We start from the raw sequence: 19,113 nt of genomic DNA, 5'->3' as shown, positions 1-19,113 counted from the left end.
GGATCTTTGATGGGGGAAAGAGCTATGTAAACCATCCATGTGAGTTTATTGATGTCGGATCAAAGGCTACTATGCTCATTGTCAAGCCTTGTGACCTATGGATAGTGCGTGCATTTGCTGCTTGTATTGGAAATTGAGTTCGAGAGACACTGTTCAATGCATTTTTACCAACTTGAAATTTTTTTGTTGTTTGAAAAATTGGTGTCCATTGAGGGATAATGGGAATCGTATTAAGGTGTTGGTTCACATGTCGTTATTTGCAGCCTGTTGAGGAATCAAAAAACTCTATCCGTGCAATAGGGCAGTTAGCTTTACTGTCCACAAGCTTCAGAATTCCATCTGCGCCATTCACAAGACCGTCGGAAATATTGATATTGCCACCACAAAGCTTGACAATCATTCCTGCTTTGAGCTCCAAGGTTGAGGACAAGCCTGCTGTGTTTTGTGGGTTGTTTGGAACAACTAGGTTTTTTGAGCAAGTTTTATGGTGCTTGTCTCTCGCATGGATTATGTATGTGTGAGTAGGCAATTCCTCAAAAACAAGTGGATTATGTGAGTTTTTCAAGTTGTTGGTGAAGTATAAATGGGGTGTTGTCAATTTGTAAAAGACCTTTTTGGTATGGTTGGTATTCAAGAGCAACAAATCCTCGGCTGTGTGTTTTGCTTTGCGTATTCTATTGAGAATGGCAATGAAGTCATTATCTGATTGACGCATTGTTTTTGTGAGCTCGTGGCATTTTATATGGCTAAGCCAGAATGAAGGCGAGAGTAGTTGCAGAGAATCCTGTGGCTCGCTAAATATCCAACGATCTCGAACTGGGCTTGCCTGACACAGGTCACCGCAGAAGATGACATCTAGACCACTGAATGGCTCTATGTGATTGTGCTTAATTGATCGCAGCCTTGTGTCTATGATACGCAAGAGTCTATTCCCAATCAAAGATGCCTCATCAAACACAACAAGCTTGAGGTTTCTATACAGTTGCGAGAGCTCGGCAAGGCTCTCAGAAGAAAGAGAAACATTTGGTTGAAAGACAAGGGGCAAACGCAATGATGAGTGAATCGTTGTCCCTCCAAGGTTGAAAGCTGCTTTTCCTGTATATGCCATTAGCAATGTTGAGGGAAGATGTACATCTAATTCAAGGGAGGCATTGTCGTGACGAATCAAGCCTTGCACGATTGTTTGCAAAGTGAAAGTTTTCCCCATGCCTGCACCACCAGTCAAAAAGAGATGGATTGGTTGAGTTGGTTGCAAGCGCTTTCTAGTCATAATGTCGTCAAAAAGGGAACGTTGTTCGATGTTCAACTTGGACACAAGTGAGTGATACTCCTCGTTGCACAATGCCAATTTTCGAAATGTTGGTAAGGATCTTGTAGTGGGCTTGCTTGGTTGAATATCAAGTGCCAACTCATATTTGTATGACTCGCCAGGCTTAGATCTTGAGGATGAGGGCAATGAAAGTGTGGTTGAGGTTGCTGCACGAAGTTCTAGCTTACAATATTTTTGACGATTGTCATCTATAATTGCATAGTTTGTGGTAAATTTGTCTTTCCAACAATCAACACTTGTCTCAAAGGTTTTCTCATCGCCCGTAAATGGAAGGAACAATAAGTAAAGCTCATGGAAATGCCTCTCTGCATCCTTTTCCAGAATGAAGTTAGCATATCGTATGACTCGAGGGTTCTTAGACTTGCGGGTAGAGCCACGCACGCACCGGTAGTTGCTTGCATAATCAGCCAAACATATGTGTGCAAGGTTGTTTGGACGATGGGTGTACTTGGTGACAATATCGTCAAAGAAAATGTTAGAATCATCCGGATTCAAAGTATTCAATGCAGCTCTTCTTTTCAACAACAATGTGCGTTGGCTTTCGAAATATGCATTGATGAACACGAATTGTCTACTCGCACTATGTAAAGGCAATGAAAGAGAAATGTATGTGGCTTACAGTGATGTCATCTCTTGTGTATTGATCAAAGCATCACCAATTTTTTTCAACCGATCCAACGTTGACACACTTGTCTTCTTGCAATCTTGCAATATGTGCTCGATTGTTTTGCTTGTGGTCGAATCGTTTTTAGTCATGTATGATGTGCAATATGCAGCAGCGCCATGGCCATTGAATATAAATTGAATGTCAATGTTTGTATCCCATAGACTACACAACTCTTTGTTGAAATTGTTTGTGTAAATGTCTTTTGGATGTCTTTTCAAGAGTAGTGTTGGCTCTGTGATGCTCACTAAAAGGGACTTAATGTACACTTCTTCGGTCATTCCCAAAGAGGTCAACCATTCATCGTATGACACTTTTGAATCATGTCCAAGAGCAAGCAATTGATAGTCAATGCACTTTTCCCAGGCTAACAATGCGTTTTTCTCCGTTTGTGCCACTGCGACTGGATATAGAATCATAGTTTGTCGGGAGGGTGGACGTGGGAAACCAAACCGGCAAAAGCTTTTACGTTTTCTGCATGTTTTATGATGGTAGTGGGCGTGCACGCTTCTAAGAAACTCTTCCAACAAATTCTTGTCAGTAGCAATATGTGTGTCGATAAAATGTATTGTATCATTATCCGGCGCTACACCAAAGAGAGGTGCATGTTCTACCCAAAGCAATCCATGATCATGCTGACTTCCTCTATTTTGAAACTCGGTCACAAAAAAATAATCCGTCAACTCACCAAGGATGGCATTGTTGCGTTTCAACTCTATTTTCATTGCTTGAAATCTATGGACATAGTATCGCGTTGTTGTTACAGGATCAGAACGTACAAGTGCACGGATGAATGAGGCCTTGGTTGGGTAATCTGTTTCTTTAATATGAGGATTCAATGCACACAAAATTTTTTTCAAAGGATCCCATCTTTGCTCAGCACATGAAAATGTTACAAAGAAAGTCGCCTGGCCCAATTGACGAATCATTGCAAACATGTTTCGCTTAAGCTTCACCTTGTAATCGATTGAAGTGCGTAGTGATTGGAAGTCGTGGTACCCTAGCTCGGATGAAAGTAGTTGCTCTATGTTAGTGCTAGCTTGAACATCTTTTGCTTGTAATTGCTTGCCACAAAGTTTTCCCTTGCGTAAGCGCACCCATATAGATCCAAGCACTTTCGCAATAATAATTTTCATTGTTTTGAAGAACAAATTTTCAATGTTGCTTGCAAATAGTCTATCCACATTTTTAAGCTCCCATTGTGCTTCTTTTTGGTATTTTTTCTTCGCCAACACATGATACTTTCTTCTTTGACCAAAAAACAATGTTGGGAATGACAACTCCTCACAAGATTCATCATCAAAAATGCTCAGGGGGCTGAATCCCTCACAAGGCGCTATACTTGCAGCTTGTGAATTATGGTCCACAACTTGTTGAGCAGAGTAGATACCGTGCACCAAAGTGTCCGTAGAATCATTCTCGTCTTCAACATCTTCTTGGTGTGGACTGCGACACGCATCTGCATGGATTGTGAAACTAGATGACCAAGACATATCCATAGAAACACCATGCTCAATGTACAAGGGAGTACTCAATAGGTCAACCAAAGCTTGAAGTACACAGTTTGGCCGCACAATGCCACTCAAGTAGGCATGATCATAATCAAGATTTCGCTTTATCTCAACTAGAATTGAAGCTTGATCACTAGAGAAGCGTGGCAACACTCTTTGTACTCGTGACAAATTTGCCATTACATTCACAATGCTTCCGCGCAAACCAAATTGACCTTCGAAGTTTAGTTCTCGAATTTGTGCGAATGGTATGCGCAATGATATAAGACGACTCTCTATTGAATTCAACCTTTCCACACTAGATATTTTGACACTAAAAGTCATCTCTCTTCTCATGCAAAATAGTGGCTCCTCTTGTTTCTTCAATGCGACCTTGCACGGGTGACACACTCGAAGCACCTTATCGTCAACCACTGCGATTGATTTTATTTTTTTAAGAAGCAATAACTCCACCTTGGACATGCCATACAAACTTTGACGAAACATAAGCGAACCACATGAAGCACAGTCAAAAGAAGGGGTATCCTCGATGATCTTCGCATATTGTGAAGTTCTACTAGATGAAATTGTAGAGATTCTTAGATGTTTTCGAGATGACTTGGACATATTGTAAATTTTGGTTGTGACTTGCTTAAGCATAAAGGTGTTGGGATATAGACTCAAGAAAATAGATGCAATTTGTTGAGCAGAAACATTATGGTTATCGACAAGAGTAGCTAGAGACAGACTAGCCTCTTTAGTCCATACACATCGTTTACGTTTAGGACGGTCAAAACCAGCAGGAAACCATAAAAATTCACCATGCAAACTCAGCACGACTAATGATGGCAAAGTGGATGAAGATGGACAATCATGTGCAGCAAAGGAGCGAGCTTCACGCATAGCTTCACCTTGGTAAAAGTAAAGTTTACACGCAGCAGAAAACATCCTGCACATTATACCAACCAAGTGTACACTTAACATCATTGAGGATTGGCGACTAGACAAAAGAGATATTATAAATTGTCTTTGATCAAAAGAGGGCGATAGAAGACTTATGGTCCAAGGATGCACCTAAATTTTCAAAATGTCTTCATTTCTTAATGCTATTTGCTCTACAATAACATCAACAACTTTGGACTCAAGAGATTGCAACGAAAGGCTGAAGTTAAAAACTTGAAGTAAGCTTAACAAAACATCTTTGTTGCTCGGAAAGTTACATATAAATATGGGATCAAGGTACAACCTTTTACTTTCTGCCCACAAAATGAGATCACTTGCCATTTTACAAAAAGTACAGCTAAACAAAGAGATACATAACTAAGCACCTTTGAAAGCAGTAACCTCACCCAACTTGTCAATAGTGAACCAACCAGCCTTCTTAAAGTTCAAGAGTGAAGATTTTAAATCCACCAAGCTTTGCTCAAAGAGATGCAGAAATGGACAAGAGAATCCTAGTACTGAGTCAACTACAGCACCTTGTAAAATAACACCAACAGCCTCTCCATCTTGAGGATATAATTTGGCAGGTAACACTGGTTGCTTATTGATTGTAGATTGTCTTCCACATGAGTAGCAAAATGGGTTGCTAGCTTGGCGGCTTACATTCAGACCTTTGCACGTGCCACAAGAGAACTCCACATCCAAGCTGTTCACACTCACAATCTCCAAAGTTCCAAAAATCTACCAATTTCACATTTATCAATGAGGATTATAACGATTTTTAATTGATATGCAATAAAAAATTTACCTTCTTCCCAAAGCCTAAATTCGAGACTTGTTTATGCAAGGATTCTTGGAAGACATCAGCCAATGAAGGAGGCAATGGACATAAGATTGTAGCATCGACAACACTTAGAGTGTTCGATAGGTGCTTGAAAACGTTGATGTTACGAGCAACACAAGTGTAGAATCCCTTTTCTTTGACCTCATTTACCATAAGTTGATAATCGAGGCGCCGGGTTGGGACAAACAAAAGCTTCCATTAAAAAAATCTTAGAAAAAGGGTACGCACTATAAATTTTAAGGATGGGAGACACTTACACTAGCTCGATCGCTTGTTGACGGCCCATCAGCAATAGTCAATCAAAAACTTGGAGTACCGTCACTTCTAGTTGCATTCTCTATTTTGACGACAATGAACGCAACAGTTGCCACTGACTCGTTAGCATTAGAACTTTGGGCCAACAGCTCTTTGATCTTCTGTTCTGGATAAAGGTAGAGGCAACACTCGAAAGGCTCTACCTTAACAACCAAAGTAGTTGCATCAACGTACAAAGCCCACAGGCAGGTACTACCGTCTTTTGCAACAGCTCTTTTTACACATGCCCCCTCGATGCGCACATAATCATGGACAGCAAAGGCCTCAATAAAGTCTAAGAGGTATATCTCAGTCACAACAAAAGTAACAGTATGGCGAGATTCTCTGTCAAGGAGGTCTGCACGTAGGTATCTACCAAAGTTAGATTTGGGTATTTTATAAGTACCATACTTACAGAGCACTTTGCCTTCAAATGCAAATCTAAAATTTGCAGTCTCTAACAGCTTGGAGATAGCTAGGTTTCTTAGGGCAGGGGTTATGGCTAGTTGTGAAGAGAAAGATTCAACATTAAGCTCATCTTTCTCCTTGCGTATATTTTTTATCAAAGGGGACGAGAATGAGGTATTTGCCAAGCACCTAGTCGCCTTACCTAAGAAAAACCATTAGTGTGAGCAAAATACTCTAACAATCAATAGAGAAAACAGTAAACATTACCTCTTACTACGAGCAAGGCCTTTTTTATAGCTGAAGAAGAGGCTTTATTCAACTTTCCTCTTGGGCTAAGTTTTTTGTTGTGCGGGGAAGATTCAGAGATTTGATTGGGGTTTTGAGAAAAAGGTGAAAATTCAGCAGCAGTGCTACACTTGGTACTGTCAAGAAGCTCTACTTCCAACGAAGGTGCTTCTACATGTTCAGGCTCAGACAATGCCTCATCAAAACTAAGATCTACAAACATATGCTCAAGTCAATGCTCAATATCATATGCTCAAGGTAATCACAGCTCAAATAAAATCTTGTTAATGTACTCACCCTTCATGGGAGTATCCATTGTATGAGGTATATAAACTAGAATTGCAAGCAACTATGAGCAAGAAGAGCTTAGGCCTCAAGAAAGCATATGTATATTGTGCAAGGGATAGTTATATATATAGGAGCTCCATGAAAGGCAGAGGAGAGGAGTAGTGCATATGTTTCTATAATGAGAGCCACTACCTCACGTTCATCATAGAAGCCAAGACAAGAGAGATTGCAATAAAATGATGCAATATCTTTTCATAAATGAGAAGATATCATTTCACATTTTCAAAGTAAGAGCACGTTTTTTGAAGCAACTTTATTACCCGACTTGGTGGCATTGAGAGTAAGTTGTAATTATTTTATTCTTTTTAAAAGAGTAAGTTAATATCTCACAATAAATTTGAATAAAAAGACATTATATCAACAAATATAAACCAGTACGGTGTATTTATCATGGCATATGTGTTTAGTTTAAAAGATTTTAAAATTGTCAATAGTAATAAAATAAATTTAGAAATATTATTTATAATGTTAAAAGCTCGACTGCATTAAAAGAACCGAGTTTTATTCAAAACCCTAATCTTTTAATAAATAGAACATGTTTCTCAAAAATAATATAAACCTGTCTATTTTATAATATTAAAATTAAGATTGTGTACAATAATATTTTCTTAGTTTTGATCAATATTTAATGGGAAGCTATAATACCAAAGAGACTTTTTACTCAAAGATTCTATACTAAGTTTCAAAACAAATTAGCAACAAAATAGACTTCATAAGAAATTACTAAACAAAATTATCTACAAGAGCAATTAAATTCGACCTTGACATTTGTCTTTCCCTATCCCATAAGCTCAGAACAGAATACCCAACATGAAGGATGTATATCCATAGTTGGGTATATAGTCATCTTCACAGCTTATCCAAAATCCTCGTTAAACTGACAGTGAGCCAAATAAAAGGCTCTATTCCTTTGCCTGAAGAGGCATAATAAAAATACTTTACTTTACAACGCAGGAACTTGACGCATGCTACATACAAAGCTAACCATAAAGAAAACAGCAGGGGATCGAAACACGGCTACTAATCTCACATCACCATGAAAATAATTAAAGATGCTTTCGCGGAAGTCTAAAAGGCAAATTCATATTGTTCCAAGATGTGCCTTGTGAAACTGAGGAGATCAAAGTAGCAAACATTTTTGAAGTACTTAAATCTTTAATTCACTCAGCTTAAAGAGAAAAAAACTCTTGTATATTAGCCTCATCAGTAAACGATTACAACTGCATACAGAGACCAGCCTTGAGCTTCTTTAACAGCCACGAACCAGAATTAAGCATGGTGTCACAGCTGTACAAATAGATAAGCTGAGAGCTTAAGATCGACAGATATGTGTATCTACTCGAGAAAGGCTTTCATCAGCGGATCTGCAAAGTCACAAGACAGTTGGTATCATACATAACAAGGATATAAAAAACCCAATGTACTCTCTTTAACAGTTTATCCACTAAGAAGACCAATCAAAGCTTCCCCTTGCGCATCAGGATCACACTATAGAACCCGTTTACGGCAATCGACACCAAATAAATACGAAAAGGACAGAGGCAAAGCCAAAGCTATCAGGCCCCATTCCATTTCTGAAACATCAAAATTTTTGAATCCTCGACAGACTATGAAGCCAAGATTTAATTATATTCTCCAAGTGCTAAAGCTTGCAGAGTGTCCGAGCCCCTCTCAACAACTGCCTGAAGCTGCGTCAAAACAAGCCCACCTCTACTACTGCCCTTCAATCCGATGCAATTTTGCATACACAAAAACAAATGCATAAGCAAAGCATGGCAAGATAATTATAATACAAATGTGTCTATAAATAAATACAAACCTGTGCAAAAACTGCGCATCAATACAGTAACAGTGCTGCAGCGGCCACGAGTAACAGTACGTTGTCATGGACCCCGTGGAAGCCGCGGGAAACAAGGCCCGATGGGCGAGCAGAGAAGATCGAAGCAAGGCTTCACGCATACGAGACGCTGTCAGTTTGTCCAGCGGGTTCAACTAACGTTGACCTGCCAAGAGCAAAAGGCTGACCTTGAAGCCTGATACAAGAAGATACCAAATAATAGGCGCAGAGAGAGAGAGAGAGAGAGAGAGAGAGAGAGAGAGAGAGAGAGAGAGAGAGAGAGAGAGAGAGAGAGAGAGAGGGAGAGAATGGGACAAAGCAGGCAGACCTTCGAGCTATGTGGGAGCGAGGGCATATGGCCGCAACTCAAAGTTGAAATGCAACTTTGCCCAGCAGAGCACTCCGAGGCTCACTGCCTTGAAGGGAGCAACCCTGTCGAGCTCGCCATCCCTTAGCGGCTATCGATGCAGACGAGAAAGAAATGCCCAAATGATGAGCTCCCCTCGAAAACCTAAAGAGCGTGTCTTATCATTCCCTCCAAAAATCATCATATGCCAATAAAAATGCTACACATTGGCAATCCATATCCCTACCTCTACCAACCACCTAGGATACCCACTTCCCAAGCACTTTAATCATGCCACAAAGCGGTGCTTGATAAAAACCACAAAATGAACATAAAACAAAAAGAGAAGTGATCTCTATAGCCTTTGCCCTGCAGGCCAAAAATATGTGTTTGCTTTTTTGAAACAAGTGATAAAATCACGAGGCCTACCCATGATCAATGTTCGAATGTAAGCAAGTGATGAAATGAAGAAGCCTACCCAATAGACCCATTTAGACGACCTAAATAATTGTATCAATTTGTTAGATTCACTACATAAGGTAAAATAGGTAATTGTTTACCAAGGAGTCTACAATGTAGTATCATCTGTTGAACGGACATCAAGTGATAGGCTATTGTGGTGTTGTAAACTTGTTTATTGCTCAATGCCTTGGATTTTAAGGCACTTATCTCTCTAAGAACTACATTATGAGAGAGAGAGAGAGAGAGAGAGAGAGAGAGAGAGAGAGAGAGATGTGCAAGAACTACTTCACAAAATTTCCTCTCGATTTGTTTTGTTTGAAGTTCGAAGCTAACCAAGGGACAAGATGATGCGTGGGGAGGGAGGAGGCGAGGTAGTGCTCAAATGCTTTAGGAAATCATGGGACGCTTTTCCTGAGGATGTGGATGAGGATGCAAGTGATGTTGTTGCACCTGTAATGTTGGGCCATGTGGCTGGACACATCGACTCCTTGTGCGGCCATAATGAAGGATGATGGTTTTCACAAAACACCACTCTCTCTCTCTCTCTCTCTCTCTCTCTCTCTCTCTCTCTCTCTCTCTCTCTCTCTCTCTCTCTCTCTCTCTCTCTCTCTCTCTCTCTCTCTCTCTCTCTCTCTCTCTCTCTCCCCCCCCCCCCCCCCTTTTAAGCTCTTCAGAAACAAGGTATTTAGGTTACAACTCAAACAACATTTCTTCGTACAAAAACACCAAGGAAAAGGCTTTTTGAATACGCAATCCCTTGGCACTGTTACAAAAAGGACAAGTAAAACTTCATAACTAGACTCATGGTGAAGTATCGCCCAGAAACTATTGCTCACTCCTCAGAAATTGTTCCCTTCTAATTGACATAAAAACCATCCAAAAATTTATGGATATCTTTCTTCTTCACATGGCATTTCTAGTTGATCAAGGACATGATCGTAAAACAAGCTCAATGTCATTGCCTTCTACGATCAGTTCATCCTTAACCTTCTCCGCTCGCATAACAGCAACACCCTCCAACATATCCACCTTCCTGACCAGCTTCTCACATAGGAAGTTCCAAATCTCAATGTTATCATTGGAAGAGGAGGTAATGGCGTTAATCAAAAAGTGGGCATACACAAAACCCAATTTGTAGCAATAACACTTTGTGACACTCATCTTTGTAGTTGGTTATGCTCCCCAGTGACACCATTGTCCCCAGAGAGAGAGAGAGAGAGAGAGAGAGAGAGAGAGAGAGAGAGAGAGAGAGAGAGAGAGAGAGGGATAGGGAGAGAGGATGATTGTCACAGAGAGGACGCACATCTTCTCTGCTGCAGCACAAGGCACATGCACACAAAAAAATCACTCTCCCTCGGAGCTCCTCGTGACGCATGGAAATACTCTCTCTCTCTCTCTCTCTCTCTCTCTCTCTCTCTCTCTCTCTCTCTCTCTCTCTCTCTCTCTCTCTCTCTCTCTCTCTCTCTCTCTCTCTCTCTCTCTCTACTCCACGCGGCTTCTGTCCCTTTTTACCTCCTCAAACCTACGTTGATTCCCCTTAATCAACCTGCTAAAACACATTTTGCCCCACCTACTTGAGTAAGCTTACTGGCTCTATCTAAATTGAGAGTTGATATAGGGAATCTATGCAAATTCTATTTCAGCCAACCCCTGCCTGCACCCCTCCCCCTCTAAGATCCATAGGCCTCCCACTCTCCATATGCCTCCCTCTGACTAGCTACAGCCTATTACAGACTCCAGGGTTCAAACATAGAGAGAAACTGCCAGAGAGAAATTGTGCTGCCAGATAAACACACACACACACACACACACATGCACACAACCGTCAAACGAATTGGCAATTTTGAGAGATTCAGCAGTCTAATCAAGGGCCCGACTGGCAGCAGTTGAAGGGAACTGCATCGCAACAAAGAAATCATACACATAAGCCCTGAGAGAGAGAGAGAGAGAGAGAGAGAGAGAGAGAGAGAGAGAGAGAGAGAGAGAGAGAGAGAGAGAGAGAGAGAGAGAGAGAGAGAGAGAGAGAGAGAGAGAGAGAGAGAGTATGTGTTTCCTATTGTTGGCAATCGACATAGAGACTCTCTTTCCTATTGTGATGTGGGAGCACAAGCTCTCATTGGGGCTCGAGATCATGGACATTCGGGAGCGTGATGAGATTCTGCACATGACTGAGGGCAAATGCAAATGGCAGCCATGTGAAGGAGTACGAGCGGAAGTGCGACACAAGAGAGAGTGTGAGAAGAAGAGCACGACGATATGGTGAACTCGCTCTATTGTAATGTGTAGAGCATAGTGAGTTTTTATTAGGTTTTTACAAAAGAATATGTGTACATACCTGGCGGCCCACCCACTTACCTGGGCGACCACATTGGGCTTTATACCCCAACAACCTCCCACTTAAAGTCCAATGTGGTACTTTAAGTGTGAGAGAAGCTACTATACAAGCTAATATACAAGAGATGTAGAGAAGTGATGTACTACCCTACACCTAACTGCTTGCGAAAATGCACAAAGCTCTCTGAGGGAAGTCCTTTTGTAAGTAGATCAGCAGGATTTTCTGTGGTGTGAACTTTGACAAGCTGAAGTTGCTTATCCTCGAGCATTTCCCTGATGAAATGATACTTCACATCCACATGCTTTGTCTTTGAGTGATAAACTGGATTGCGAGCCAATTGTATAGCACTTTGACTATCACAATATAACACAGGCATCTCTTCTTTGATTCCCAAATCTGTTACTAGTCGATTAAGCCAAATTGATTCTTTGCATGCCTCTGATGCTGCAACATATTCAGCCTCTGTAGTAGACTGAGTAACACAATCTTGTAATCTAGAACGCCATGATACTGCTCCACCAGCCAATGTAAAGACATACCCTGACGTAGACCTTCGGTTGTCTAAGTCACCTGCATAATCTGAGTCTGTAAAACCCTTTACACTTAGCTCCTGACTCCCATAGCATATACGCATACTCTTTGTAGCTTTCAGGTATCTCAATATTCCTTTCACTGCCTCCCAATGTTTCTTGCCTGGGTTTGACATGTATCGACTTACTACTCCCACTGCAAATGCAATGTCTGGGCGAGTAGCAATCATTGCATACATCAAACTACCCACTGCAGACGCATATGGAATCTTATCCATTTCAGCTTGTTCTTCCTCAGACACAGGACAATCTTGTTTGCTAAGTTTCACATATGGTGGCAATGGAACACTCAGTGCCTTTCCCTTCTCCATATTGAAACGTTGCAAAACCTTGTCAATATACTCTGTTTGAGATAACCAAATCAACTTCTTTGATCTGTCTCTCTCAATGCGCATACCAAGTATATGACTTGCCTCACCCATGTCTTTCATGTCAAACGATTTTGCCATCTTTGACTTCAAAGCTGAAATTTCTTCCAAGTGCTTGCCAGCAATCAACATGTCATCCACATACAAAATAAGGATCAGCCAACTACCATCCTTAGCCTTCTTTGTATATAGACAGTGATCGAACTCACTACGTTTGTAGCCTTGAGAAAGCATAAACTTGTGGAATTTATGGTACCATGCCCTCGGTGATTGTTTTAAGCCATAAAGACTCTTTAACAACTGGCATACCCAATCTTCCTTGCCTTTCTCAACAAACCCTTCTGGCTGCTGCATGTAAATTTCCACATCTAAATCACCATGCAAGAACGCTGTCTTGACATCCATTTGGTGCAACACCAAATCTAATATGGCAACCAATGCAAGAAAGCATCTCAATGTAGTCATCTTGACCACCGGAGAGAAGACTTCATCAAAGTCAATGCCTTGTTCTTGCTTAAAGCCCTTGGCAACAAGCCTTGCTTTGTACTTTGGCTGACTATCATGAGCGGTGATCTTATACCTGTAAACCCATTTACAAGGTAGAGCCTTTTTGCCCTGTGGTAATTTAACTAGCTTCCATGTCTTGTTTTTATGCAGAGCTGTCATCTCTGACTGCATGGCCAATTGCCAATTCCCGGAGTCCTTCATTTGCACTGCTTCCTTGTAACATGAAGGCTCATTGCAATCAGTCAACATGACATAGTTCATAGATGGAACAAACCTATCAGGAGGTCGCGTGACACGTCCAGATCTACGCACAATAGGTGGCTCAGGCTCAGCCACAACCTGTGGTTCCACTCTATCCTGTCCTTGCTCCTCTTGAGCCCTGACATTTTGTCTTGCACGTGCAGGTCCATCTTCTTGGAAGACAACTCTTCTAATCTCCTCAACCCTCTCTGGTTTAGAATGATATTTGGATTCATTAAAGTGAACATCATTGCTGCGGACAACCTTTCTGGATTCGGGATCCCAAAGTCTGTACCCCATCTCACCAGAATTACCATAGCCTAGAAAGATGCACTTTCTACTCTTTGGCTCAAGTTTGTTCCTAAATTCCTTTGGAACGTGAGTATATGCCTCACAGCCAAAGACTCTGAGATGCTTGTATGAGGGCATTTTGCCTGACCATACCATCTCTGGCACTGAATCCTTCTGCAAAACCTTGCTAGGAGATCTATTTACAAGATGAACAGCTGTTGATACAGCTTCAGCCCAAAACCCATTTGGCAGCTGTGCATTAGACAACATACTTCTGACCTTCTCTTGTATGGTCCTATTCATCCTCTCAGCAACACCATTTTGAGGAGGATTGTAAGGAGCAGTAAGTTCACGTTTTATACCTTTTGACTCACAAAAGTCCTGAAAGGCCTTTGAAACATACTCTCCACCATTGTCAGTGCGTAAGCATTTAAGCTTCTTGCCACTCTGATTCTCCACAAGTGTCACAAACGTTTTGAAAACACTAAACGCTTCATCCTTGTGCTTGAGAAAGTAAACCCATACTTTCCTCGAGTAATCATCTATAAATGTCATAAAGTAAGAAGCTCCCCCTAGAGATAGGTTAGGCATAGGTCCACACAAATCACTATGAACAAGTGCCAACTGTGTATCTCTTCTACTGCTTCTATGCTTATGTGGCTGCTGTGTTTGCTTACCATACAGACAATGTTCACAGAATTCAAAATCATTAAATGAAAAGCCAGGCAAATAACCAGAACGAGACAAGATTTCCATTCCCTTCTTGGACATATGTCCTAACCGGCTATGCCACAAAGAAACGTTCGGCTGCTCGGTTACATTGATTACATTTTTAGAGACATTTGATACATAAATCATGTAAAGTCCTCCAGACTTTACTCCATGTGCTACTGTCATAGAACCCTTGGATATCTTCCACATGTTCTGTCCAAAAGTGGTGACGTAGCCAGCATCATCAAGTAAACCTGTGCTGATCAAGCTCTTTGTAATTGCGGGAACATGTCTCACATTCTTCAGCGTGAAAGAAGAGCCATTCTGAAACTTCAATTGAACATCTCCAACACCTAAGATCTCACATGTCTGCCCATTGCCTAGCCGAACATGATCTTTAGTGGTCACATAAGAGGTAAACCACTCCTTGTTTGGAGACACATGAAGTGATGCCCTTGAGTCTATAATCCAGTCACTCAGTGCATTTCCATCAGATGCTGTAAGAAGAGCTGAGTCCATTGTATTCTTCAAGAAGTAGATGTCTCCTGACACTAGACTGTCATCCTCTGCAACAGTGTTTGTCACATTTATTTCTTGAATCTTCACTGAGGACTTGTTCTTCTCACCATGGTCTTCAGCTTTCTCTTTGCCTTTTTCTGCTTTCCATTCTCTGCAGTCTCTTTTCATGTGACCCTTCTTGCCACAATGGTAGCATTCTATGTCACTCTTGCCTTTAGCACTGCGGGACTTGCTACGAGACTGATTCCTCTTTCCACCTTTGTACTTTTCTTTGGTCCTTCCCCTGACAACTAAGGCTGTTCCTTTGCCTTTGTCCATTGTCTTTCTATTGGTTTCTTCAGTAAGCAGACTTCCTTCTACACCTGCTATGTTCAAACCATCTGGAGGTGCAGAATTACTCAAAGCTGTGCGAAAAGTGTCCCAACTTTCCGGCAATGTGATCAACAGGAACATAGCTCTAACAGGTTCATCAAACTTGACACCTTGAGCAGACAACTGACTATAGATTGTGTTGAATTCATTCAGATGATTGGACATAGGTGTCCCTTCTTTCATCTTCAAGTCAACAAGCTTCTTAAGCCAGTATACCTGTGAAGCTGCACTCTGCTTCTCATAAAGATCACTCAGCTTTAACCATGCTTGATAAGCCGACATCTCGTCTGCTACATTGAAGTAAACGCTTTCTGCCAAAGTCAGCATAATGGTAAAAAGTGCCAATTCATCCATTTCGCTCCATTCATCTTCGTCCATATCTTCTGGTTTTATCCCCTTGAGCTTTATAGGTTTTATCTGCTTCTTTTGTACCAACACGTGCCAAATCTGCTTCTTCCACAATGGGAAATTGGTTCCATCCAGCTTCTTGATATTGTAAAGAGCAGTGTCCCATGATCCAGCCATAGCTACGCTTCACAGTGGTTTACTTTTCTGGGAAAAATTCGGCAGAGTTTCCCCTGTAAACTGACCTCTGAACCAATATCAACCTGTCAAATGAACCAAGAAAGCTTCAGATTCTGCAAAAATTTTGGCAGAGTCTCCTTTGTAAAATGGCTCTGGTGTACTCAAAAACAGACCAAAAACAGCTCAAAAAACACTGTCTCTGACTGTCCTGTAAGCATAGACTGCGACAATGCCTCAATGGCAGTAAAGCAAAGATGCAATCCCAACTGTCTAACTCACAGTCAATACATCCTAGCTGCCTATCTAAGGGTGCTCGAGGGATCGCTCCAAGACTTGTATCACCGAAAGGATCTCAACATTCGAGAATCCCCCAGCTCAATAAAACCTCACTCGACCCTCAACAAAGGCTGTAGTAAATCTGACAGTACATAGACTTCCCACAAAGTCATACATCCACAAATTTCCCACTGTATGCTGTAACCGCTGCGGCGGTTGTTTGCTGCGTGACTCACAGCCAGCAAACCCTCAACAGACATACATCATCTCTGACAATACATCCCATGTGGAAGTACCTGCAATGTCAGGATGAAATCTTGAATATCAAGCAGCAAACACAAGCTACCTGATGAACTAGTGGATGTCACCTACAGTCTGTGTGTAGATGCGCCCGTGTCGTATGTGACACGCCTCCAAGAACTATGAGTTGTCCTTCGATGTGTAGACAGCCACAAATCAACACTCTGGGAGTGTCAATATCCTCAGCACCTGCAGTCGTAGGCCGAAAACCCCAAATTTGTAGAGTCGAACTTTGTCGAAGCCGAAACGGTGGCCGAGATGACCTCAGAATGAAATTCTGACAACACCAATTCCTTCGGGCTTGCCCACGAGATTTGGGGCCATGTCTTTGCCTGTCGAATTTCACTCCAATCTGCGCTGGTGACTCTAGCCTCCTGCAGTGCTGCCCCGAGCCTCGATCTGAGCTCTGATACCAGTTGAAGGAGTACGAGCGGAAGTGCGACGCGAGAGAGAGTGTGAGAAGAAGAGCACGACGATATGGTGAACTCGCTCTACTGTAATGTGTAGAGCATAGTGAGTTCTTATTAGGTTTTTACAAAAGAATATGTGTACATACCTGGCGGCCCGCCCACTTACCTGGGCGACCACATTGGGATTTATACCCCAACACCATGGTCTTGCGGGAGATAAATCGGGTCTCGACATTGAGCTTCTTGTCGTCTTCAATCATCTGCAGGTCGAGGTCGAGGTGCCTGAAGTTGCGGGTGAGCTACCCACGTGGGCCAGTGACACGGATATGCTTGGCCTTGATCTCCACATGCACCCCATCTGGGATGTCAATGGTCTGCGAAGCGAAGATCGTCTTCATAGATGTTGGTCTTGATGGTTGGCTGCTCTGAACAACTATGGAAATGTAGCTGTCTGCCATTGCCTAATGTGCAAGAATGGCTCTCTCTCTCTCTCTCTCTCTCTCTCTCTCTCTCTCTCTCTCTCTCTCTCTCTCTCTCTCTCTCTCCCCCCCCCCCCCCCCCCCCCCCCCCCCCCCCCCCCGCGCACCTTTTTTCCCCCCAGATCTCTTGTGCTATGCCATTTCTCAAGTGATAGCATTTGCAGAAGGTGCTTCCCTTTGAAAATAGCACCTCAGCAAACTTTAGATATTGTTTTTCTCCTTAAATTGTCTGTGGATTTGATGCCACATTGCAACACTTACAGGATGTGTGTGTGTGTGTGTGTGTGCGTGCGTGCGTGCGTGTGAGAGAGAGAGAGAGAGGACCAAGAGCAGGTCTACATCAGATTTGCAAAGAGAGAGGATGGGGGAATCAGGGGGATGTGTGTGTGTGTGTGTGTGTGTGTGTGTGAGAGAGAGAGAGAGAGAGAGAGAGAGAGAGAGAGAGAGAGAGAGAGAGAGAGAGAAAGAGAGAGGATCTTGCAAAGATAACGGATCAGTGGATAATCCGATAGCCAGGTCATTGAACCAGCAAGTTCATGAGGCCATCTTATCCCCCATCTTTCTAGAATAATACATGGGAAACATTAAATAGGGCACGATCTACCCGCTCACTCATTGTGTTATTTGATCGCACGTGATATAGCCCGGATAGAAAATTCAATAGCATCCTCATCTGATGAGTAGCTCTCCTGCTCTTTGTCTCTTGCTTACCTGCCTTCCCATAGTCTACATATGTTAGTAGATCTCTCTCTCTCTCTCTCTCTCTCTCTCTCTCTCTCTCTCTCTCTCTCTCTCTCTCTCTCTCTCTCTCTCTCTCTCTCTCTCTCTCTCTCTCTCTCTCTCTCTCTCTCTCTCACACACACACACACACACACACACACACATGTATTGCTATCGCGTATAATTGGTTTCTTAAGATTAACCCCATGCCCTCACACTCACTCTCTCTCTCTCACACACACACACAGACACATGTATTGCTATCGCCTATAATTGGTTTCTTAAGATTAACCCCATGCCCTCACACTCACTCTCACAAAAGCACTATCTTTGATAGCTTACAGTTATCTATTACCCTTTACCTAATTCATGCTATAGCTACTAGTATAAACACACTCACACTCACATCTGCTTTGGAATAAACCACATTTATATACACATATTTGTCTTAGCAACCGGTACTTTGAACCCTGAGCAAATTTTTAGACTTAAAACAACTGCTATATGGAACCTTTCTAATTAACCATTTCCAACAAAAAAAAGGGATGCGATTAACCCCCTTGGGTTTTAATCATGATAGTCACCAGCATGGGAATCTCCACTCGGTTGCTACTAATAAATTGTTCATCTCCAGAGCCCCTCGTGGGATAGTGCCCCTTAATGGACGCTTGGTGTATGATTTACTTTGTCTCAATCACAATATGTGACATTTAAATGGTTTATGACTTCTAGGCAATACTTGTTCATACTAGAGCCCTTCACCGCCCCTTTTGCTTCCCCTCTCCTTCCCCTCTATCGCATACCCCCCTTCTGTCACACACACGAAACCTTGCTTTGTTATTGAATTCCTACCCTATCCTTCTCTCTCATACCTAAGCTTCTACTGTCTAACTGTGGGGCGGCTGCATCGGGTAATCATCTTCCTTGAAGCTCGGACCTGCTGAGTGTACAAATTGAGGTGGGGATTCTCCACTCTGTGCAATACAAGATATCTCAACATGTATGGTTCTACTATAAAAAGAGGCGAGGTTTGCTTTGGCCCCCCACAGAGCCTTGTTTGCATTAAGTGTGTATGTGAAAGAGAGGAGTGAGGGCATTGCCGCTTATTAAGGACTAACGGAGTTAATCGAGCATGATAATGCATCTCAAGTCGGTGCTTTACATGACTGGTTCTTTTTTGCAACTTACACTTGTGTTTTTGACATACTATCGCACCCTGC

The 19,113-nt window shown here is 42.1% G+C and overlaps 2 protein-coding genes and 1 pseudogene across 2 annotated transcripts; all 3 read right to left on the bottom strand.

Moving 5' to 3' along the window:
• Positions 1-253: 253 nt before the first annotated feature.
• LOC147444956 (uncharacterized) lies at positions 254-4,432 on the bottom strand. Its single transcript, XM_086528160.1, has 2 exons — positions 1,950-4,432; positions 254-1,844 (listed from the first exon to the last, which is right to left on the bottom strand). The coding sequence occupies exons 1-2, from the start codon at positions 4,430-4,432 to the stop codon at positions 254-256; spliced, it is 4,074 nt and encodes a 1,357-aa protein (XP_086384286.1).
• Positions 4,433-4,804: 372 nt separating this feature from the next.
• Positions 4,805-5,423, bottom strand: LOC147444955 (uncharacterized). Its single transcript, XM_086527969.1, has 3 exons — positions 5,235-5,423; positions 5,106-5,167; positions 4,805-5,045 (listed from the first exon to the last, which is right to left on the bottom strand). Exons 1-3 carry the CDS (start codon positions 5,421-5,423, stop codon positions 4,805-4,807), a joined length of 492 nt encoding a protein of 163 aa, XP_086384095.1.
• A 4,659-nt stretch (positions 5,424-10,082) lies between these two features.
• On the bottom strand, positions 10,083-17,092 carry LOC147444954 (large ribosomal subunit protein uL6-like; annotated as a pseudogene).
• Positions 17,093-19,113: the final 2,021 nt, after the last annotated feature.

The sequence above is a fragment of the Adiantum capillus-veneris genome, chromosome 13 (genome assembly GCF_014529385.1).
Source record: "Adiantum capillus-veneris isolate H3 chromosome 13, ASM1452938v2, whole genome shotgun sequence".
Taxonomy (NCBI): Eukaryota; Viridiplantae; Streptophyta; class Polypodiopsida; order Polypodiales; family Pteridaceae; genus Adiantum; species Adiantum capillus-veneris.
This window is presented reverse-complemented; position numbering and strand designations above follow the sequence as displayed.